Source organism: Cyrtonyx montezumae, unplaced genomic scaffold, assembly GCF_038088225.1.
Source record: "Cyrtonyx montezumae isolate F1298 unplaced genomic scaffold, pur_monq_1.0 scaffold_16, whole genome shotgun sequence".
NCBI lineage: Eukaryota > Metazoa > Chordata > Aves > Galliformes > Odontophoridae > Cyrtonyx > Cyrtonyx montezumae.
The window spans coordinates 13,301,989-13,325,319 of NW_027071892.1; the positions used below are offsets into that span (position 1 = coordinate 13,301,989).

General features: G+C 44.7%; 1 protein-coding gene across 6 annotated transcripts in view; it reads left to right on the forward strand.

The window, feature by feature from the left end:
• Nucleotides 1-23,331, forward strand: part of CUNH7orf50 (chromosome unknown C7orf50 homolog) — a 93,718-nt gene that overhangs the window by 47,739 nt on the left and 22,648 nt on the right. Inside the window, exon 1 of one of the 6 annotated variants that reach the window (XM_065732927.1) lies at nucleotides 22,518-22,561. The exons of the other annotated variants lie outside the window; for them this stretch is intronic. Within the exon in view, the coding sequence (XP_065588999.1) occupies nucleotides 22,555-22,561 (7 nt within the window). The 5' untranslated portion in view covers nucleotides 22,518-22,554. Of the gene's footprint in view, nucleotides 1-22,517; nucleotides 22,562-23,331 lie in introns of those variants that run through there. 6 annotated transcript variants of the gene reach the window in all.

The window sequence follows — 23,331 nt, forward strand, 5'->3', positions numbered from 1 at the left end:
CCGCTGACGGCTGCACCAGCCCTGTTCATGGCACCGAGTCTATATTTACATGTGACTTCCCCTGCACATACATACACATAATCCTTTAAGCTTCAGCTGCACGCTGCTATTGGAGGAGAGGGCAGTTGCAAAACCGCAGCGTCCGCAGCGATATGGCAGCGCGGTGAAGGCAGAAGGGTGCAGGGGTGTTCGTGGTGGGGCCCGATGTGCCAGGTCTGCGTGCATGCCAACGTGTAACCACGGAAGAGTTTTGTTGTTGCTGCTGAAGTACGAACTGAAAGGATGTGACTGTGGTTCAGGAATAGCCCAGCCCTTGCTAGAGTTGCATAACCAGCAGTAAATAGTGTCTGCATCCATTGGAGGAGCTGCTTTTGTACCAGAAAGGGCTTGCTTTTTTTTTTTCCCAGGGAAGTAGCTATGCTGCAAAGCTGTGCGTGCTAGCACTGTAGCAAACCCTGAGCAAAGCGAGCTGAACTTCCCTTAAAGCTTCCCACTGCTGTATTTTCAGGAGCCAAACCCTGCCCTGAGTAGCAGAAGCCTGTAGCCCCTACCTGTAATCTGGAGTTTAAACAGAAACCCTCATTAGACCTGAAAAAGAGCCAACCTGTGTTTTAGAAAGTACTGTAATTTAAACCTCAGAATTATTTCAAGCATTCAGAAAGAACACTTTGATTAAAATAAAACAACAACAACAACAAAAAGGGAAATGCTACTGCTTTGTCATTCTTACTTTAATGAGACTGTAGGTAAATGTAAATTCCTTTCATTTGAATAAAAAGAGTATAATCTCATGATTCTGTGTACTTAGCTTGAATACAAATTGCCATTAAATAATTTGCTTTTGAAAACTGTAATGAAGAATTAATTTACATTTTCCTCCCTGCCCACAGCAGAGAGGTGCAGGGGATGCTTTCAATTCTGAACCCAAAAGCAGCTGACCCCTAAAGCGAATGAAGGATGTGTACGTAATATACACGTGTTCTGCTATATTGTGCTCCTGGTTGCTCATTTTTGGCCTGGCAGCACCTTGTAAGCTGAAACTTCACAACAGGACAGATGCTCCTATGGGCTCTAAGGTGGCACTAATGAATGCTTTTGGCTATCAGCGTTTACAACCAGTGGGGTTGCCTAGTTTGGTTACTCCTTAGCTTGAGTGATTTTTTACTGTTTGTGTTAAAAAAGTCATACCCTTTGCTGTCTTTATTACGTCGTAGCACTGTCTGTCAGTGTTTTCTATGATATGCTCCAGTGTTGGGAGGTTGTTAAACTGCTCAGTACATGAGCACTCCTTAAATCTCCTCAGTGGCATTTCTTTGAGGAGGCGATGTGGGGCAGTCCAGGATTATACGTTTTCTTTCTTTCTTTTTTTCTTTCCTTCTTTCTTCTTTTTGTTTTCTTTTTGAGGTTTATAATATTTTATGTTTATCACTCCTTTGGTGAAGCCATTTTATGTGGTTTATATTTTGAAACGCAGATCAAAACCCCTCAAACTGCACTGATTCACAGCAGATAAAACACCTGTGACACTTGCCTACAGAGTTGAAGGTGGAGTGCTTTCATTCTGAAATTCAGACCTCATAAAGTCGAGCGTGGGGGCTTTTTGCAGGAGAAAAATGCCAAGGTTGGGGGACGGAGTCATACTCCTTCAGCCCCTGGGGAGACGAAAGGGGAACAACGTGACTCCCGTGAGTCTGCTGCCCTCCAGCCCACACTGCAGCTGGGATGCTGGTACAGCTGTTGCTCAGACTGCAGTCTGAGCATTACCCCATGCAGGACTGCCTAGCACTTTTTCCCTAAGGCTTGTCTGAACATGAATATATATAATCCCTGCACACTGCTGCGAGGCAACTACAGCTTGGTTGAGAGTGCCCAGGGGTCTGTGGGGCTGTGGGGCAGAGGAGGCCCTTGCAGGGCCTTGCACTCCCACTGACCTGTTTGCCCCAAATGCAGTTCTTGTTGCTGCTGGTCCCCTGCAGAGCTCGTGCTTTGCAGTGCTGCTGTCAGTGTGACAGCCGTGGCTGAGCTAAGTGAAACAAAGACAGATAAGTTCAATTCTGTTCACCAAGGTTGATCTTTTAGGAGTGCTTAGGTGGAGTCCCTGCCATGGATGGGGGAAGCAAATCACAAGTAGTTATTGAGGACTGTGGTTGCTAGAGCGTTACTTTTATGAGCTGAAGTGGTTTTGTTGAAGCATCACTGTGGCATCAGTGAATTAGTGGGTGTGAGTCTGGACCCTTGCTACCCATGTAGAAGTTGATTACAAGGGATGGTTATTGAACTGGGATGGCTTGGCAGAACTTCAGCAGCTGAAATCAGAGGATTGCAAACAGCCCATCATTGGGTACGTGATAGATTGCAATGTGGGCAGGTATCTCCTCGTTCCATTGCACAGATGCTTGTAGTCCCCAACTGACACTTCATCCTGGTTTTCATTTTAAGTGTTGAACGAAAAGGTAAATGAAGGGAATCCACTCAGGACTTGTGTTGTGTTTTATCGTAGTATGAGAATTCAGCAGGTTTGGATTTGGCTTAACATGCCCGAAAACGCTTTGGTAATTACCTAAAATAAATAAATCCTACTTGCAAATCAGCTGAAGCAAGCAAGGCTTCTTTGCAAATTTCAGATCAGTTGCTTTAGAACTGCACAAGCACAACTTTTTGTCCCTTTAGGAAGGAGGGCACAGTTGTACCTGTGCTCCAGCCCAGTGGCCACACGTGAATCCTTCACCAGTGGTCACTCTGCTTTGGGAACTTCAAGCAGCTTCCCCCGTGGGCTGTGGTGAAGCTGGCAGCCCTGCTCGCAGCGTCAGCAGTTTGATTTCAAAAAGGAGCTCAGAGGTGTGCTTTTGTAGGGTGCTGTACAAGCAGCTCAAGCTGCTGAGACAGGTGCCTGGGTTTAATTTTCCTAGTGCCAGCTCTGTTGGTACAGGAGAGGGAACCCGTGGTGAGGAGCAGGTTTGGAGAGCAGTGATAGCATCTGTCCCATCACAGAGCTGACGTGACTCAGGATGCTGATGTGGTTTTAGTGAAAATCCCTTGGACCTGCTAACCCAGCGAATTCTGAGTGGCTTTCAGGGAGCGTTCTGAGCTTGTGATTCATTTCACTAACATGCTTTTTATTTGTGATTTTTTACATGGGATTCTGTCTCCAAAAACATGGCTGTATGCTGAAAGCATAGGACAGAAACTGACTGTTACATACAAGAGGGATTGATAATGGTGGGCAAGGCAGGAAGGAGTGCTTCTGTCTTTTCTGTTCAGGGGATGTTTCACTCATTTGTATCTCTAATCTGCACGACCAAAGCACTGAAACACACTGCTGAATGGATGTCTTAGGGACCGTAGTGGTGTTTATCTGCATGTTTTGTTTCTGCATACTTCGGATTTTATGAGCTATTGTTTGAAGATGTCATTAGATATTAAGTCTGTTTATTTAACTATTGTGTGCTAATCCAAACACAAAGAATATAATACCCTGCTCCTGACCTTTCCCTGCCACTGGGCATTCAGAAGTTTTTTTTTGCAGACCTCAGGTGGTTGCAGAGGGGAACAGCTTTCACCCTCTGCTGTGTTCCACGAAGACCATGGGGCTGGCTGCAGGTGCTACGGCTTGCTTCCCAGCACGGGGAGATGGGACAGGTGCCCTTTAAGCAGGAAAGATGTACAGGCCAGTGCTGTCTTCCTTGATAAATGCTAGGGTGCACCTCCTCGTCCTTTAACACCTAAAAATATCTTAGACCTAAAGCAGCAGGTTTGCATGCAAGGCTGCAGCTAGCCAGCAGCATTTCGTAGCCAGCTGACCATGAAGCAATGCCTCCTCCTTTCTAAAATCTGCTTGATTGAACATTACCTCTTGACACCCTCCAGATTATGGGGAAAATTCTTGCACAGAAATCTTTCAAGATAAGGCTATGGGAACTAAGGAACCGTACTGTTTAAAGGATATTAATAAATAACGTTCCCACCATACTATGCTTCGAACTTCAGAAATGAGTTAAGGCATCATTCACTCTAGTTATTCGTTTTAGCACTGACACCTTTGCTCTATGCTGATTTGAAAGCACAATTTATTAAGGAATCTCTCCCCCACCTGGTATTTTGAATCTGTTGTATCTGATGTTAATTGCAAGCTTTAAGGGGAAGGAAAAACAGAGGAAGAACACTATAGAAATGTTGACCTCGATGAATAAAAATTGGACTGTTTGTGCCATGAGAAAATGAGATAATTACAGCTATAAAATCCTGTGCTCCAAGAATGAAAACAAACAGCACACACGCTATGTGGAAATGGGAAAGAGCCATTACATTAGGATGGATTCCTGGTAATCTTTTCTCCATTATATTTTTTAGTAATGTGGAGATTTTTTTTGGTTAAGAACTAAAACTGTTGAGAATGTTCCTGGCAGCTTTGCAACAAGAGAGGGCTTGGTTTACAAACATCCTAGCCCAGGAAAATATTTGGGAAGCAGTAATGTGGTGTTTGGATACTAGTGCTATGAGCAGCTTTCAGTGCATTTCTTATGCAGCATTGCAGCCATCTGGCCAATAGGGGTCCATTTGTCTGTTAACAAATGAAGATTTGTTAGCCTGTCTAATTTGGAGGCCGGCCACTTAAAATTTACTTCTGGGCTTGCTCTTCATTTGAGCATAATAAGTCATTAAAAAAAAAAAAAAGAAAAAAGCATGTCAGAACAAAAGGGTAAAGCACCAGCTCCATGCAGCACGGCAGCAGCATGCACTGTTAGGTGCCTTTAAGTGGTAGCTAGTTGGTTTCCCCTGACTCAGGTTGGTCTGCTGTTGCACAAACCCTATCAGATCGGTCTGTAAAGCGCAGCCCTTTCTGTGGAGCCTCTGCAATCCTGCTACAGACAGTCTGTGTGTCTTGGTCTGACACCCAGTAAAACTAAAAGGCTGGAATTCTGTGCCACTAGCTTGCTTAATTAATTGGATGTCTCTGTAGTTAAGCTCGAAGGCTGGAAAGCATTGCTTTAAAGACAACCTACAGAAAGGTGAGTGAGCGGCCGCTTGGGTGCCACTTCAAAGGGGAACACCCAACGAGGCAGGGAGGGAAAGCTGCTCCCCACTGGAAACGGTTCCTTTCTGTTGTTAGTTGCACAACCAGCTCCCAGCAAACAAACCTGGAGGTGGAGAGGCTGTATCTTAACAACCTGTGCCTGATGCGGGTACTAAAAGGGCCGTCCTAAGTTTGGTGGTTTTCCTTTCCTGCCCAAGGGCGAGCCCTGGTGCAGTCTGTGCTCTAGAAGCAGTGCAGTCACATCAGCACCTGTTCACCACTCAAACCTCTGCAGTTACTCCAGATTTGCACCTTTCTGCTGAAGCAGCAGAGCGCATCTTTCTTTCTGCCCCTTTCTGGTTGCCAGGTTTCTCTCCCCGCAGCGCAGTTGAAGCAGAGAAAAAACATACGGGAATGGAAGTGTAACTTTTTCAGAACTGCTCGGTTATTTCTTTAGGATAAGTTGGAGCTCCCAGAATTGTGCCCTTGTGCAAATCATCCTACGTGCTGTAAGGTTTGCCTTTGGGTCGTTACTCCATGTGCTGCACACTGACCCGGTAAGCTGCCGGGCTGCTGCCTGCTCCCATCACTGATTCCTTCCCTCTGTCCATGGCTTTGTCCTGGCTTTGAGACTTCAGTTTGGGATTTGCGAGTTCCCTGTGCTCCAGATTACACGAGCTCGTCTGTGCCCTTCCCTTGTCTTCGGATGTCAGCAGTAAATGATGATATAAAGCAGGATTAGGAGGCATAGTTTGAAGGTAGCTATTGCTGATGATGTAATTACTAAAGAAGGATCAAGAGGGTATTTATGCGTTCGGTGCCACCAGTTTTTACGCTTACATTATGTGGAATTACACCTGCATCAAGTATGAAATTCTGAAATGCCATCTGTGCCCAACTCCTGCAAAACTTTGTCATTAGCTCTGAAGGAATTAACAGTCAGCTCAGGTAGTCATCAGCAGCAAATATTGTCAGGCAGTGTATGATGGAAATTTGTGAGAGCCAATATTTAATGTCTTAGAATGAGAAGAGATCGAGGGTAACTTTCTCAATCACTTCACTTGAATTCAGTATATGTTCACAAAATATTAAGGTAAATACTGAGGTATTTTCATCGGATAGTGTTGAATTAATCTTTGGATTACTTTTTTTCTTTTTCCCCCAAGAAAAAATCTTTGAGTAATGGAGAAATAGGGTATTCCTATTGCTACCGCCCCGAAGCATGACACTGAGAGAAGAATTAGTTAGAAATAATTCCATTTTTGTGTTTAAATCTGGTTATTTGAATCCCGAATGCTTTTAGATGATCTCCTTTGGACCTTGACACTGCAAGTTAACTTTGGATAATTTAATAAGGATATAAAAAGCCTGGACAGAACCCCACTGAAATCTGTAGGTATTGTGTGGCCTGGGCTTCCCTCCCAGAGCTGCTTCCAGGGTTTGGGTTTTTGCTGGGTGATTTATAATGCTGCTTCCAACAAGATTGTGTGTCTGTTATATATATGACAGACGAGCAGCACCAAACTTCCGACCATAAGACAAAGCAGTTTTCCTTTGCTCTGTTTGGGGAGATCTTTGATTACACTCCTTTTTAAAGCACACTGATGGATAATCACAGAACATACCTCTCTTTAAACCAAATTCAAAGAGTATCACGAAGTGACACCTGCTGAAGTCTTTAATTAAGATGTCTTAACCTCTAGCAATCTCTACATACTTAGGCAGAAAATATCTGTGTTTAAAATGTACTTTGAACTGCCATTCATTCAGAAATCAAAGATTTGTAAATGAAACACGGTATGCCAAACGTGATGAAGTTAGACTGGAATGCCTTCTTGTTGGCATAGCCTGGTTTTCCTGGTGCTGCCAGCCCCTGGAAGCATGCTCTTATTGAGAATTATTTATAGAGGGCGGACATTAAAATGTTCTCTAAAAATAAACGTGTGTATCAACTATATATCATCTTAAAAATATTCAAATACACATTCGGGCACGTAGCGGAGAACTGCTCCTCCCTTTAGTGAGTACTTTTCTGCCACTGAACAATTGTGGTGTCTAATTAGTTGTTATTTTGGAATGTGATTATAAAACTTGTATTTCTTTTTACTGTTTTCCTAACTCTGGTGAAGTGGGTCAGACAACTGAAAGCTGTGTAATGATAATCCTTGCTCTTCACTGCGTCCTGTCATTAGCAGGAGCTGCTTAATTCAGTCCTCCCTCCTTACTGACCGTGGCAGCAGGTGGCCTTCACTTTCCCTTCTACACTAAAAAGACGAAGGAAGGCTCCAGCTCCTTAGCATTGAAGGCTGATCTTTGGATCACCGAGGTTGGAAAAGGTGACTGAGATCACCCAGTCCAGCTTCCAGCCCACCACCACCATGCCCTTTGTTTAGTGGATGCTCCTTAGCATCAGTTCCTACTCTTTCTCAATTCTCAGGTTTTCACCAACAAAAGTCCCCCACCGTAACTGAACAAATGTTTGGACATCCTTGTGTCTGTGCTGTGTCTGCTGTGGATGTTCGGAGTTCAGTTGGTACCAAAGATGTGTGCGAGTGCGCCCAAAGGGAGATGAGCATTTCTTGATAACGCTGTGTTCTCAGATGTCAGCTCTGAGACGTTCAAGACATTTGGTTTTGATTTTCCTTCGACCGCCTGCAGAGCTCACCAAACTAGTTTGGGGTGAGAGGAACAGGACAGCACAGGGAACTCTGGCTTGCTTTAAACGTGGGTAGTCATGCTGTTAGGGTGGAGGGTTACATTCTCAAAAGCCATGCGCTTGGCTTTTTTCTTTTCTTTCCTTTTTTTTAGGCACTTTCCCTTTGTACTCTGTTTTGTTTAGAGCGACAACTTGACAGTATTTTTGTTTGGGATGCTGTTTATAAACTTTAGAAAGAGATAATTACATTTGTCCCTTCCAGGGTCTAACTCTACTGTGAGGTAAAGAATCCACTGCAGCAGTCGAGGAATCCTGGTGCTCTGCCCCAGGAAAATGAGAGCTCACCTCTCTAGGAGCTGCACTCAGGGAAGGGAGCTGAGCCCTCACTGCAGGGCCAGCAGCCTTCCTGCCCACCAGAACCTTGCATGGGGGGCATAAAACTATACAAACAAATATCTTCTTGGTCTTAATTCAAAAAAAAAAAACCCTTTGTGTAATTCCGCTGTGCGAAAGCACGGGGAGGTTTTCATGGGTTTAGCATCTGGCCAGCGAGCTCACACTGCTTTAGCTGTGTCCTGCAGGTGAGGAGCCTTGTCTGGGCCAACTTCAGCTCTCGGAATACCAGACTTACTGCTGTTTTTTTGTAACAACGACCCTTAAAAATGGAGCTGCATACACTGAATGCATTTATGATTGGCCTTCAGTGAAGAATTTAAACAAGAAGCTTGTCTTGTTCTAGCAGATATCTCGCTCAGTACATCCCTTCGGTCATTATACATGAACTCTACGGTGCTTGCGGTTGAGTATTTTAAAGTAATAGAAAACAGGCAGAAAAAATAGTTGCATGCTTAAAAAAAAATCATAAAATGAAAGAGGAAGTGCATCATTTATTATAACACCATGTAGGCTAATGAAAAACATACTGCGGGCTGGAAATTTGTAAAGAGCTGAGCTCCAAAAGTTTCCATTCCCAAAAATGCCTTGGGGCCTCCGGCTGTAAGCTTGTGGCTAAAGAGGCCCTATGGCAAACTGACATAAAAAGTAACTACTCCATAAACATTCAGCTCCTGTTTCACAATAGTTGGAAATACGTTTTTAAAAAGTGTTGCCTATTGATACTGACTATACTTTATCAAAGGGAAAGGAAGGGAGGCAGTGCAGTTATGGCTTGAATATCAATCTGGGAATTAAGCACTGGGGAGATGGTTACTGGGAGCAGAAATGTTGCATTCACTGTATGGAGGAGAAAATGAAGGAGTTGAAGTGGTTTGCCGAGAGCCGCAGAGCAGCGCTGGTGTTAGCATTAAACGACTCCTGGCTCTAGTCCTTGGCTCATTAAATGGGGAGAGCAGCACACTCTGGGCAGCCTTTGTCAGTATGTAAAAACCTTTCATGTGGGCTGTGGGCTTGCAGTGCTAGCTGCTGTGATGGCCTGCTGGTGGAGGTGGGGAGGAGAGCATCACTGGCAGGGATTGGCAGGCAGCTCGCAGGGATGATGCCAATCCAGTCCTCCAGGTGCTGATGTTCCCCCCCAGTCTTTTTCTGCAGTTTCTCTGGATCTCAGGGGTTTTCTTGCGTGGCAAAGAGTCCTTGAGTGCCTGAGGATCATAGGATGCATCCCCCAAGTCCAGATTTCCCAAAGCTACAGCACGTTGGAGGAATCTCTCCATGAGCCTACATAGGCAACCTGTTTGTGAGCTCTGAGGAGGAGGTCCAGCTGGGATTAAATCCACCCACCTTCACCAACCCCTCCAGGGGGACTTAGTACACTTGCCAGTGCAATCTCACAGAAGTAAATAGCAGGTCTAGAAATCTCAGTGACGGTCAATATTTTCACTGCTGTACAGTGATTAAAAAAAAACATATGCAATAATGCCTGTACTCACATGAGGTGTGGACCAGAAGAATGTCACTCGAAGATGGAGCCACTGGAAGGAAAAACAAAACAAAAAGGTGAAACAGTTGCTCGTAAGTGGTTGAAAAGCAAATTTCATCTGCAAGAGTGGGGTTGGTCTCTTCTCATTGGTGACAGGTGACAGGACAAGGGGGAAATGGTGTCAAGTTGGGCCAGGGCAAGCTTAGGTTGGGAAACACTCCTTCACAGAAAGGGCTGTTAAGCACTGGAATAAGTTCCCAGGGAGGTGGTGGAGCCACCATCCCTGAATGTGTTTAAAAACCGTTTGGATGTGGCACTCAGGGCCATGATTGAATGGAGGGTTGACAGAGTTAGGATAGTATGGTTAGGTCGTGGTTGGACTCGATGATCTTTGAGGTCTTTTCCAACTTGAATAATTCTGTGATTCTGTGATTTCATTTTGTCTGTTCCCTTCCACTGTACCATGCTCTTATGCTCTTTAGCACTTTTTAGAGTTTTTATGCAGTGATTAAAATATTGAGAACATATTTGTTTGCCATTGAGCTGCTGCACGATACTGCTCACTGACTCAGCCACTGAACTGATGGGAGAGTGAGTGCATCACTGCAGTGTCAATGGCTGTATGTACATTTTGGAAGTGAACTGAGGCTCCCAAACAAAAGCTGTGTATCGAGCTAAAGATAGAAGCGCCCAGCTTCCTTCTCACCAAAAACATCGTGCGTGCTGGGTGAGAGCTGAAGCAGAGCCCTCCCAGTATGGAGTATCTGGCACATAACAAGATGCTGTGACACATGTCAGTTTGGTTTGTTAGTGCACAGCGTGGTGCTTTTGGCACACCACGTTAAGCTGCTTCACTTGGGTTAGGCAGGGTGCGCCTGCTCCGTTGCGCGGTGAGTGAGCTGCAGCCACACGAGGAGGGGACGTGTGGCTGCTCAGAGCCTTTCAGTGTCACTTATGGCATGAAGTACAGCGCTCATTTACCTATTTCTTACAGAGAAATTGAAATAAATAAATAAATAAAGAGGTTTAAGCATTTTAGCTTAGCTAAACGAATGAACAGTAATATTTGGAGTGCAAGATAACTTTAAGGTTGTCCCCGTGGCATCAAACGTGTGTTTTCCCCTAAAAAGAAAGATGAATTAGTTCAAGGGTACTTAACTGTGACTGTCTGTTGAGGGAAACTGAGTATTTACAGAGAAACGTTGTGAGGTAGCATCCTGTGCCAGCTCCTGGTCTGCAGGCCATCCAGCACAGCACTGCTCACACTGTACTTCTTAACATCTGAAATATCTGAAATGTTTTCTTTGTGCTGTTTCACCCCCTCCCCCCCCCCTCCTCTTTTTTTTGTTCCAAACACCACGAGCCTTATCAGTGGATCAGGTTTAGAATTCACCTCTCCCAGGGATGGTTGGATGGACCCCCACGCTCACACAGCATGGCTCTGGCACCCAGAGAGCGCTGTCCAAACCTCTGAGCTGCACTGCTCTCGTGCTTCCTCTTGCTTACAAGACAGAAGGAGAAGGAGCTCTGTTCGCAGAAGATGCGGTGTTGCGTTTGCTGGCACTGCTCCCTGTGCTCTGGTAGCATTAAGTGAAAGAAGGGGTCTGGTGAGGACATGGAAACCTTTCTTTTTTTAGTGTCCTCTTGGGATCTCTCACTTCCACTCAGGAGAGTGCCTGGCTGGCCCCATGGCCTTGACATAACACTGCTGTCCCATCGCTGTCCCAGCTGTGGGGTGTCACAACCTCTATTTCCTTGGCTGAGGCTTGCAGTCTGACCATATGATTCAGATGAACCACGACTGCCCTCACTTTAATGTGATGTATCTGTGTTAAAAATGCCATTGTTCGCTCCAAGTTTGAGCTCCTATGCAAATGAAGCTGATTTGCACTGGTAAACGGAGAACGCTTACCAGCTTGATTAAAAAAAGAAACCTGCAAGGAAAGCTGACGTAATTTTTAACTCATCAGTGGCAGTGGAAATACTTTGTTAATGTAAACTTCTAATGAAATACAGAAGATTTTTAAGTAAGAAATAAGGGGTAGCCCTGAAGCTGAGTGTAGCCCTGCAAGAAGTACTCTGAGGGCAATTGCACGTGCTCCCCAGGTGTTGCTGCAAAGCACAGAGGCCGAGGAGCAGGACTGTGTTTGTGTTCAAAATGTGATTTCATGTGGGCTCCTGTTCTTGTGCAGCTTACAGACAGGCTTCTGGATCTGAAGTAAAGCCAACTGGATTTGTAAAGATGATTATCGTATTCCCTGGCACTGTTCATATCACCAGAAAATATTAAGGCTGACAAACCTGGCTTGTTACATTTCTCAGTATTTTTCTGCTAGATTACAGCATCCAGAGCTCAGCCCAGACACCGGTTTGTGATCTGTTGAGCAGCAGGCATGCTGCCCAGGCTGCAGCCACGTGCATCTGCTCTGCACCCATACAGGCACTGCAAATGTAGCACCAGAGTTCGGTGGAAATCTTAATTCACTGTCAAACAATTTCAATGCAGCACTGTCCTGATGGATTCTTGGTTCCCATGCATGATGCACATCAGCTCCTCTTTCTTCCCTGCTCCAGTTTTCCAGACTCTTTTTTCCCTTTTCTTTTTTTTTGCCGTTGGCTTAATTTTGAGATATAACATTCAGGATGCAGTTCGAGGTAAGTGCTTCTTTGGGAGAGAAGTGAAAACAACAGCAAAGGATTTGAGCTTGCTCACTGCTTGCTCTGTTTAGAAGCAGCAGCTTATTGTTCAGCATCCTGCAGGTCCTCAGTGCAGACCCTGACGCGTTTTTAACATTCTCTATTTGTGCAGGTCCAGATTGTGATAGTGGAATTAAGAACTTGTTGCACACCGGGTCTCACATTCCAGGGCTGTTTGTTTCCAAAGCTGTACACAAAACTTAGCCTGGGTCATACGTTTCTGTAGATGAAATGAAGGCTGATCAGAATTTTAATGCTAAGGAAGGAAATGCTGTTGGGGTAGTGCACCACGGAGCAGAAGAGGCCTTCTGTTGATACACAAGAGTATTACTGTTTTCTTAAACTTTGCCTTGCTACCCAATTCCTGCCTGTGCTTAGAAATCATAACTCCGAGGCCCCATTTGACAATGCTCAGTGTAGTCCTTGTCCTGCTTTACACCATTTCCAGTAGTAAATATTATCTCGGTTATAAAATAGCTAGATCATACACTCATGCAAGCTATTGTGGATGAACAGAGGCATGACACTGTATCACACTGGCCCCAATTGGTTCTGTCTCTCTGGAAATTAGATGAAATCTCTAAATTGGATGAAATCAAAGGGCTTTTCTGGTGAAGAGCTTTTGTTGTGACACTAATGTACTCCGTGTTCCCCTCTGTGTGACATAAGCAGAGCTTTCGGCGTTGTAAAAGGTTGCTCTGTGTGGCAGCGTGTGCTGCACATGCTCTGCACATTTATGGCAGCGTCACCACCGCAGTGCCGAGCCACGAGTTGGCATTAGGACATGAAAACTGATGCCTGGCCCTCAGTATTTCGGAGTGTGTCATTAGTGTGCTACAGCTGATCATTTTCTTACAAGGGGAATGAAAAACGTTCCCTTCTTTAGATGCTGCATATATATTTATAGGGCCACAATGCCCAAATAGGGTGGTAAGAGTTGGCTGCTGCTCCTGATGGTTTCTGTGGTTTTGTTTCATTGTCCAGAAAAAGTGACAACATTCCCAGCTCCGTAGCACCCGACGGCGTGGTTTTCTGATGAGGAGAGGTGCCAGTCTCTTTACTCAGTCCTTTAAATGTTAGAATTTATTCTCTATCACAAAGGATTTCTGTTTGCCATTGCCACACCTTCAAAATGTCACAGCGGTGGCACTCGGAGCTGTGTTTGTCCCACTCAAAATGCTCAGCAGTTTCTGGACAGTCTGTTTTGCAAGTTGCTTTCCTTCAGGGGTTTCCCTTTTGCTTTGATGGCTCGAGGTGCATGTCTGATGTGGCTTCCTTTTTGTGCTCCATAGGTGCGTTCGTGTGCGAAGTGTTTTGCAGCCTCATTTGTTTAAATTCAGGTTATCAGCCTGGAGGAAGAGGGGTGGCAACACTGCAAGACTTGTCATCTTTGTAGTGGATGTAGTGGCTTCTCGTTAGCAACATTTGCTGCGTGTACATTTTTGCACTTTAGCCAAAATAAAACTGTTTTTATGACTTAGCATCTAAATGTGTTGAAAGCGTATGTTGCCGTGTTATTTATCGTACAGCTCTGAAATAACTTTATATACTGAACATATGCTAAACCAGAATTCATAAATGGCATCTCCCTCACTTTAACTTTTAAAGCGTTTCTTAAATCTGAAACCCTTCAGCTTGTGTCCTGCTTTAGCTGCTCAGCTTGGAGAGGGAGAAGGCCTCGATAGCACGTTATGGCCGGGTGATGGGAATGATTCCTGCCTGACCCTGGTGCAGCACAAGAACCATTCAGCCTGCTTTGACTGCCATCCAAATGCAACCTCAATTCTAAAAATCTAAAATGAAACCGGAAAATATTAAGGGTTTCACTGTGGGGGATGGATTTCAGAAGCCTTTAGAGTCCCACGTGCACTCAGAAGTGGGCGATGTTTCCAGCAGCCCTCCGTGTGGGATTGAAAGCAGCTATTCTATTTTGAAGGCGGACAGGTGGGATCATCTGTTGGCAGTGCACCTACTTTTCACTGAGTAGATAGAGATGCTTTAAAAAAAATCTTGACAACTGCTTCTAAAAGGAATTTGTGCGTTAGGTGAGAAAGCGATTTTTCTCCTTTTATTTCTACTGAATGTGTAGGCTGAGTAGTTCAGGAAGCACTGTGGGTATTAACCCTTCTTCAATCCTGGGAGCACGCTTCTGATCCTGACATCAGCCTGGAGATGATTGCAGTTTGTGCCACTGTGCTTTCTTTTTTGGTCATAAATTTCGCACACATTTTAATACAATTATTGCTACTGATGTTTATTCCTTTCACCTCAAGGATGTGTTTTACTTTTTTGTTCAATGTTTTACATATTTTAACGTAGATATTCCTCCCTGTTAGATCACTCCTTTTCCTAAAGTGTTTCCTTTCAGGCACCCCATCAGACATCTTTACAATGACCTGTTGGAAGGATCCAGCTCCGACCAGGTGAATGTCTTTGGGATGTGATGAGCTCAGTGTGAATTTGGCTCTGCGGTGCCTGAGGGGCAAAATGTCCTTTGGAAACAATTTGTTCTCTTTCTAAATAGGTAACTAGCTAAAAGCATTTCAAATATTTGCTCAAGCCTTCAAATATTAGTTTAAGTTTATAAAACAAATTAAGCTAATGTTCAAAGAATTAAACATTTTGTACCTGAACGCTTTTCTGTGTCATTGGTCCTATAAGCAATGACCCTCAGTACTTAGGTCAGAATGAAAGAGCCCTCTGATGAGAACAAAATGCTTTTGCAACTGGGATGAATCTTACTGCTCGTTGGCCACACACACTTTGAAATGGTGCAGTGGTATGTTTGAATTTGAGCAGTTTCACTCGGGAAGACCCGGTCAGGTTATAGTGCTCTTTAACACTGGTAATGTGGGGCATTTTTTCACACAGTGTAACGTACAGAAGCTAAGCAGGGCCTGCTCGCTGGGCCTATAAATTCGAGTGGCTAAAAACCTGACAGCTCCCATCGGAGTCTGCCTGCTTCCGTTGCTGTTTGTTTCCTGGATGTGGTTTGGAGCTGTGGATGGGCAGGAAGTCAGCGTGTGTGCCGAGCAGCTCAGCAGTGCGAGCTGGGCAGTGACTGCTGTAGCAGCCTGAGCACATCTGAAGGGAGGAAAGAATGGAGCAAGCAGCTCACCCAGGAGGGCTGAGGACAGAGAGGGACCCACCCTGGTTGCGGAATAATTTATTGGTGTGGAAAGGGGAGATCCATATGCCATCAAAGCCTACAGATAGCTATGTTGGTGATCTGTTGTTGATGTTTGAATTTACTTGCTTGTGTTTGTCAGAAAAATAGCTTTTTCCAAATGTAGTTATAGTGAAGGTATTTGATTCTTGTTGTTCCGTTCCTATTGCAGATGCTCACCCACTGAGATGCAGTAGCAAGAAGAGAGCCGGGTTGGATTCATGATAGACTGTTTCTTGTCTCACATGCAATACTGCCAGTGTTGGGTTAAAGCAAAAATCATGTTCCAAATCATACATTTAAATCTGCCGTGACATTTCGGTTTATCTTTCTAGTTTGCTTAACTGTGAGAAGTAGTAGCTGCTTTCCAGGCAGCTGCTTGTTGGCTCCTGTTCTCTACTCCACGTTCTCAGACTAAAGCATCTAAAGCATCATTCTCCATCTAAAGCATCCTCGTGTGAGCAGTGGGGTTGGAGAGCTGCCCTTTGTGCCTGGTGTCCCTGGTTGCTTGCTCTCTCCTGTGCTCTGGGTAAGCAGTGCCCACTTTTACTCTTGATGACCTGTCCAGGGATGGAGGAGGAGTAAGTATTCTAGTCAAACTGTGCACATCCTCAAAGTTTTTTTCTCCTCGTGTGTTTACTATTGCCTTTGCTTCTCTTATTCCACTACACTCTCCCTTTGTGGTATTTCACAGGAGTTAGCATATCCGCTGGTCTTCCTTGCTCCTTGGATTACCCTGTGTATTCCAGCAGGGCCCCTTCCTGCCCTGCCATGTCCTGTGCTCTCATCAGACAGCCCTGCTCCTCGGGCTTCAGTTCTCCTACTGCATATGAACCCTCCTTGTTCTGGCTCCCTTGAGTTTCTCGTTCCTTTTCCTAAAACGTTTCATTACTCCCTGATGTCTCCTTTGTCTTATTTTTCTTAGTCTCTGATTGAGGCTGTTGGAAATGTTGTTGCTGGTGCTGACAGCAGCACCAGACTCTTGGTGACTGGTATAGCCTCATGTGTTACAGGGACAGCTTGGTTTTGGGCCATCCAAGCAAAAATAATTGTTTCCTGCGTGTAGGAGGTCCCTCCTGTCATTTTGAGATTAGAGAGAAAATAACTGTGCTATACTCAGCACTCCTAAAAAGCAGCAAATGCCAGAAGATCAGTGGTTATTTGGGTTGGCAAGCTGGAAGTTATCAACTCCTTGTATTTAAAAGGTAGGATACACATGGCAACATTCAGTACTTTATATTTCTGTATTCAAGGAATGGTGTCTTAAGCAGAGGATGCAGAAGTGATCCCACGAGCTGTCCAGCCACACACTTCCCCCTTTGCATCCCCTCCTCCTTCTGCTGCCACAGCCATTCCCAGAGTTGTGTTTGAAGCAGCCTTTGGTGGGTGTCATGGTTTGGTCACGGAATGAGGAGGTTGTTTGAACCCAGAGGCATTCACAAAGCTGTACCAACACTGGGGCCAACCAGGGGGAGAGGCAGGAGGGCACAGAGCGTGTCTTTCGGCAGCACTGCTACCTTACTGTGGTTTAAATCATTCCTGAAACTATTACCTGAGGTTCTGCTGTCCACCAAAAAGCTCTCTTTAGAGCCTGAACTGAGCAGGTGGCTGCTTCATCTTTTAGCATAAGCAAAATATACTACATCTAATTTACAAGTATATTGCCTGGGCTGCTGCTGTCACTGTGTGACTATATTTCCTCCAGTTAATGATTTCTATTAGAATATAATATGGATATTTCAGCGTAAGGCGGGAAAGGAAGAAATCAGAGCTCAGGGTAATGACATTAAGCACTTAGATGCACAGACAGCTTAAATGGACTCACAGCTGCTTAACATGTGCCCTCTGCCTGAACTCGTTTTATCACTCCATATCTGACTTCTCTCAACATATAAAAACGTGATGTGATTGATCGTTGGTTATACAATATTTGTCAGGGTGAACTGATTCATTGTGTGTAGAGGTTCAAGAATATAGAAAAATAGAGCTGAAAGAAAGGATCCTGACATTTTTTCCATTCATTAAGCTTATTTGAAGCCCCTCTTTTTGTTTGCTGGAGTCCGTGGTTGCCGGTTTTGCTAAACAGCAATCGCTGAGTGATTTAGAGAACATCTCCGCTCTTTTGTTTGGATTTCATTTGCAGAACCATGTGGAGTTATAAAGCTGTCAGCTGAGGAACATTCTATATGTTCTGTCAGTGTGGGCCTCGGGTATGCAGTTCATATTTTTCTTGTGCGGTGTTCGGGTTCTCCGCTATAGATCGCCGTGCTTCTTGCACTGGTTTCTTTTTTTTTTTTTTTGGTCTAAAAATGAATAAGCACTGTATGGAAGGAGAGAATGTCATTCTGTAATGTTTTTCTGGCTGAACATACGCCTGAAAGTTAGGAAATTTTAAGCTGACAAGTTCCCCCTCTGCTTTGTATTTATTACTTTGGGCAAGTTTCAGAATTTGCCTTAAAACTGCCAACGTGAACCACGCTTCCTGCCATGAAAGCTGTCGGGAGCATTTGATGAATCAGAATATTATCTTTTATTCCCAGTTGTATCCCAAAGCTAATTATAGTACGTGTATAGGTACCAAAAAGTATAGTGATGTTGTAAACATTTTCCAAGACAGGAAAAGCATGAATCACGCTGCTGTTTGTAACTTGAAAGTTGGAACTGACTGTAGATTTGCACCTCGTGCTGGTGCTGCTTGCTGGCTGCTCACGTAGGGTGGAAGGGAAGTTGGTGCTCCCAGGCTACCCTGGAATTTTGTGTCAATTAACAGTGAGAGATTTTATGGAAGCACTAAGTAAAAGCAGAGCTCATACAGGGAATCTGTAACGATGATGCATAAGATGTGAAACTTTTTTGTCTTCGTGTCTTGAGAGGAAGACTGTACTGTCCAGTTCTGCCTTGCAACCTTCCAGCATGGTTTTAGCTCCCAGTATCCCAAGGGAAAAGACCCATTTCTAAAGATGGTTTAAAAATAAAAGGAAAAAGGGAGAACCTCTTTGTCTACGCAGATTTTCTTTCGATTTAGAGATAGCAATTTTATTGGAGGCATTTTAAGGAACATCTCAATGCTTAGTTTAATTTTCAGTTGGGAACTACGGCCGCTTTCTCATTTGATAATACTGGAACGTTTCTTGTTCAAACAGAATATTTTACATTTGATTTGCATTTGAATTCTTTGTTCTAATCAGTGTTGTACTGCTTACAACTAAAAAGAAATAGGAAGCTTTTCCAACTTTTACTGCTCAAAAAGGAATTCTGACTTTTTGCCTTTTTTTCCCCCAATTAAAACTAAAAAAAAAATTAAAATTAATTCTTGGAGCTGTGTCTTTCCCTTCAGGCATTCCTCCCATTTGCTGTCAGGCATAAACTGCCTCACTTGGTTTATCAAACATATGAAACATGACATACATGTGTAAAACTGGGGTGAGTTATAAATTCAGTTCACAGAAATCATAGCATTAACTTTACAAATACTTGTAAGCTAGTTATTATTGAAATGCAGATGAACACAGTTTTACTGTTGGATACTTTGCTAGCTGTCTTAATTTCAAAACGAATGCCAACCACAGTTTGTTTTGTGCTGCATTCACAACAGTACTCTTCAGTGTGGTGTGTGGAAACACAAACAGCTTTTTCTGGAGTTTTTCTACCCAACAGCTGTCAGGTTTTAATGTAGGGTCTTAAAGTATAATTGTTTTTCAATTCTCTGCTCCGTCTCTATGATGAAGGTGCACCTGAATCTATAAAAACAGATGTCATCTCAGTGTTCCAGACTGCGTGATGAATTCAGAGGGCTTCTGAATTTCAGTCATGGACATACAACTATCAGGGAGTCTTTCACCTTTATTCCTTATCATGTGTTAAGATGTCTCTTAGGATCATATTCTCTGTCCTCCCATGGCATTTACCCTTCTGCAAAGCAAGTCAAGCAGCAGGACACGATCAAGGCTGTTGTCACTCTTAATGCTGAGCTGTACAGTATTCTAGGAGTTGCTGTGGGTGCCTACTTTAGGGCTATGGGGTCACAAAAGAAATACGTTCTGCTGAAGAAAAACCCTGCCCACTCTTTCTTCAGTGACTAAAATTGCACGTAGCTGCATTTGTGTGCCCGTGTAGATGTGTGTATGTAAATATAAGTATGGAGCACATTCTGGAATATTTGTTTTTGAAACAGTCTCAGTATGCTAAGCAACAATCATGTTAGTTTCGATAAATATGAAGTTCACAAATAGAAATCTGTTGGGGGTTCTGGTTTTGTTTGGTTTTTCTTTCAATTGTCTGGGAGAACACAAAGTAGAGGATATGCACCAGGATGTGAAGTTGCTCTGGCTGTGCATCCTGTTGAACTCTGGAGCTGAAGCTAATGGCATTGGTAAAAAGGGCTGACTTGTTTCTCTTGTTTGTTTTGGCTTTTTTTTTTTTTTTTTTTTTGAGGGGTGAGGCTATTGATGGTGCAGCTGCTTTGTCTGTATCAAAAAAAAATTCTTCCTTAGTCAAATCTATTGGAATTATACAGTAAACCACCTTCCTTAGGGGTCAATACACATTTGTTTTTCATTTAAGAATTTATCTTCAGTTTCACTAGTCTTTCCTATTGATGGGGGAAAACATGCCTTTTCTAACTGCATAGTTACATTCCGTGTTTTTTGCCAGGACAGGTACATTACAGGGAAGCTGTCACTTGAAACTGAGCAGACTAAATACACTCGACTGAATGACTCCAGCACTGTCAACATGATCCACTGGTGTAATTAAGAAAGGAGATATCTCAAAGCTTTACAGTATTCAAGAAGTAGCAGATCATGTTCATTCAAAAGGGATGGAAGTGCTCTTTTTCCCAGTGCAGACATGAGTATTAGGTTTCGCCCAGGACTGGTTACCCAGGTTCTCAGCACATCCCGAGCGCTGCACTTCATTGCTGTCATCATTGTTGAATTTCAGCCTCTTTGGAAGAGTCATTCTCATTGTTTTGTAGAATTCCAGACCTTTCTCTTCATCAAGATGTAGATAGGAGAGATTAAAACAAAGTGTCTTTCTGCCTTTCGAAGTGTTTCGTCTCCTTTGGTGATGTTTGCAAAATCTTATATGCTGTTTTCAAAAAGCTCTTTTGCCAGTGTGTTTTGCTGTACGGACAAATGGTTAATGTGTTATTAGGAACTCTTGACAGTACTGAAGACAGCTGAGGGGGAAGTACTTACAATGGTAAGAGGCTATGGAGGCTGGTTCTAGCTCTATGATTTCTTTGTTTCTAGTAGCAATGTGGGAAGGACTCCCATTGGTCCTATTTTGTTGTATCCAGCTCAAGGAAGCAACGCAGGGTTCTTCCCAATCTGCATAGTCTGAAGGAAAGGTTTGAAGGACTGGGTCACCACTTAGTGAATCTGCTTAAGTACCACTGGCACAACTGAAAGGTGTGGACAAATCTCGCCCTGTGGTATGGCAGCTGGAGCATCTGTATTTGGTCTTCTGGCTACGAAAATGCATGATGCTTTTTTTCTCTGTTGCGTGCTCAGAAAGAGCACGTTCTGTTAACAGCATCATGGAAACTCAGAGCACTTTGCTTCTGACAAACACTGCTGTGAACAAATTACCCTGTGCTCTGCTTTAAAGATAACGTTTATGTTTTCTGCTGGGAGACTGATGGGGAGGAATATCATTAGGACTCAAGTGATGTGCATTGTCTGTCCCACCCAAGCTTTTCTTTTTTGAGATTTTAAGAAAAGACTTCAGCAAGTTGTTTTTCATAAGGATAAATTTAGCCCTAAGAGCAATAGAAAGCAGTCCTGCAGGTTGGAGGGGACTTGATTGCTCTGACACCTTTGATGGGTGCTGGGATTTTTGCAGGGGATCTCTGCAGGGACAGGCAGAACACAGGGCAGGTTCTGAAAACTGAAAGTCAGCGAACTGTGGGCCTGTGGATATGCCCCAAAAGTCAGAAGGGACCATTTTCTATTCTGAATTGTTACTGTGGGTTTTTTTTTGTTCTTAATTTTCTTATATCTTAAGCTATAGTTTTATGAGTGGCTTTTATTGCAAAGAGTACAAAACTGGAATGATAAAATCAGCGGCAAAACTTCTTGGTGTTTAAGGGTTGCCTCTGCAATCTTCATGCTTTAAAAAAGCTTCAGCAAACTCGTGTGCAAAGATAAGTCCTAGACATGCAGATGGTCTCTACACCACTCTTAAAGCCTGGCTCTCTTTTTCACTTCCATACAATGAGAAAGCAATCCTCTCACCCCTAGAAGGCTGTTCTGCAGGCAGCAAGCAGAGCTGCACCTGCCCCCATGCCGATGCACTTGCTGCACTCCAGCCTTACACCCTGCCTCATGGCACTGTGCTGGAGGCACGGGACGGCTGTCGGACTGTCAGACCTCGTGCCTGCCCTCCATGTGCCTGGAGGCTGCTGAGCCATCCCACTGAGCTCCCACTGGGGAAGAGCTGGAGCCACCATCACCTTTGCTGACCCAGCGAAAGGCAAGCTTTGATGTCACCCTCAGTGTCTCGCTGGTGTCTAGGTAGATTATGTTATTTAAAGCTGACCAAAAACTTGGGAAGGGCTGAGGGACCTACAGCTGTGATCTACGTCTTTCCCATTTTTATAGGGCTATCTGGAGAAAAATGGCATGCACTGAATTTGTGGCAGAATATACAAGTGTTGGGTAAACCTGTGTTGGTCCTTCCTGGCAGTGTACCCCACAGCCCCCTTTAGCTGTATTAAAAGGCAGCTACAAATTGCTTCTTGATATAATAATCCAAGAAACCCACGTGCATGCAAGTTGCTGTAGTTTGCGGTACAAACCAGCACATGGAGCTCGGTGCAAGTATGGAGTGTGTGGCTGCTATGGTGATTAAAATACATAAATAACAAAGATAAGTATGGACCCCATTAGAAACTCATTACTGGCAGCCTCAGCGCGGCTGCATCCCATCGCCGCGCAGCCCAGGGCCGTGCTCCAGCGCGGGGGTTACACAACGGCCCCGCACTACCTTGTCAGCGAGCAAATCCGACGCAAAACTGCCGAACAAAGGGCTTTTGTGCACGATCTGTAGCTCAGCGTATGCCACTCATCTGTAGCTGATTGCCCCACGCAACTTCCCAGCAGGGCGAGTTTAGCGCCGGCACACCTGGGAGGGGACCAGGAGGGATGCAAGGTGCGGAGGTCCCGCTCCGATACCGGGCACGGAGCGGAGTACGGTTAAACGTGGGTCTCGCTTACCTGGCTGTGTGCTCGCTGGCGTGCCGCCGAGCCCTGGGCTGCCCTAGGGTGCAGGTCGCCGTGAGCTGGGGTGCTGGCTGCCGGCGTGTCCCGCAGATCCGCTGCTCCCCTGGCTTGGCATCCTCACCGGGACGTGGGCTCCCGCTGGCTCAGATGGCTCCTTCTCCTTCGGCACGCTCCTCTAACATCCTCCCGCTTGCAGGGCTCGCCCCTTCCTGGGGTGCACTTGTCCGATGAGCTTTTCCAGGAGGGATTGGGACTCGTTTTGAAGAGCTCGCTGCCCTCAAATCCCGGAGCGAGCGCTGGGAGCGGAGCAGCTTGTCATGGTGATCTGAGTTTAACTTCGGGGGGGGGGAGGGAGAAAGTGCAAAGCAAACTGAATGCTGTAGTGGAGGTTTCTCTCTTCCCCCACTGGGCCCCTTGCCGACTGTTTTTATTGATTTCAATCACTGGAGGCTAGCGAGCTCGCAGAAGAAACACTGTGTAATGTGTTCTTTCCTGGCTTTCATTAAAGAAACTCAATGCAGTGCGGTCACGCTGCCGAGCACGCCTGGCAACCTGCCTACACCCTGTGGTACCTCTTTCATTGGAGGAGATGGAGCTCGTGGTTTGTTGGGTTTTTTTGGTCGTTTCTCCCCCCCACCCCCTCCAGCACTGATTTCAAAACAGCTTCTCCTCTGCCTCTGGCTGTGAGCACCCAAAGGG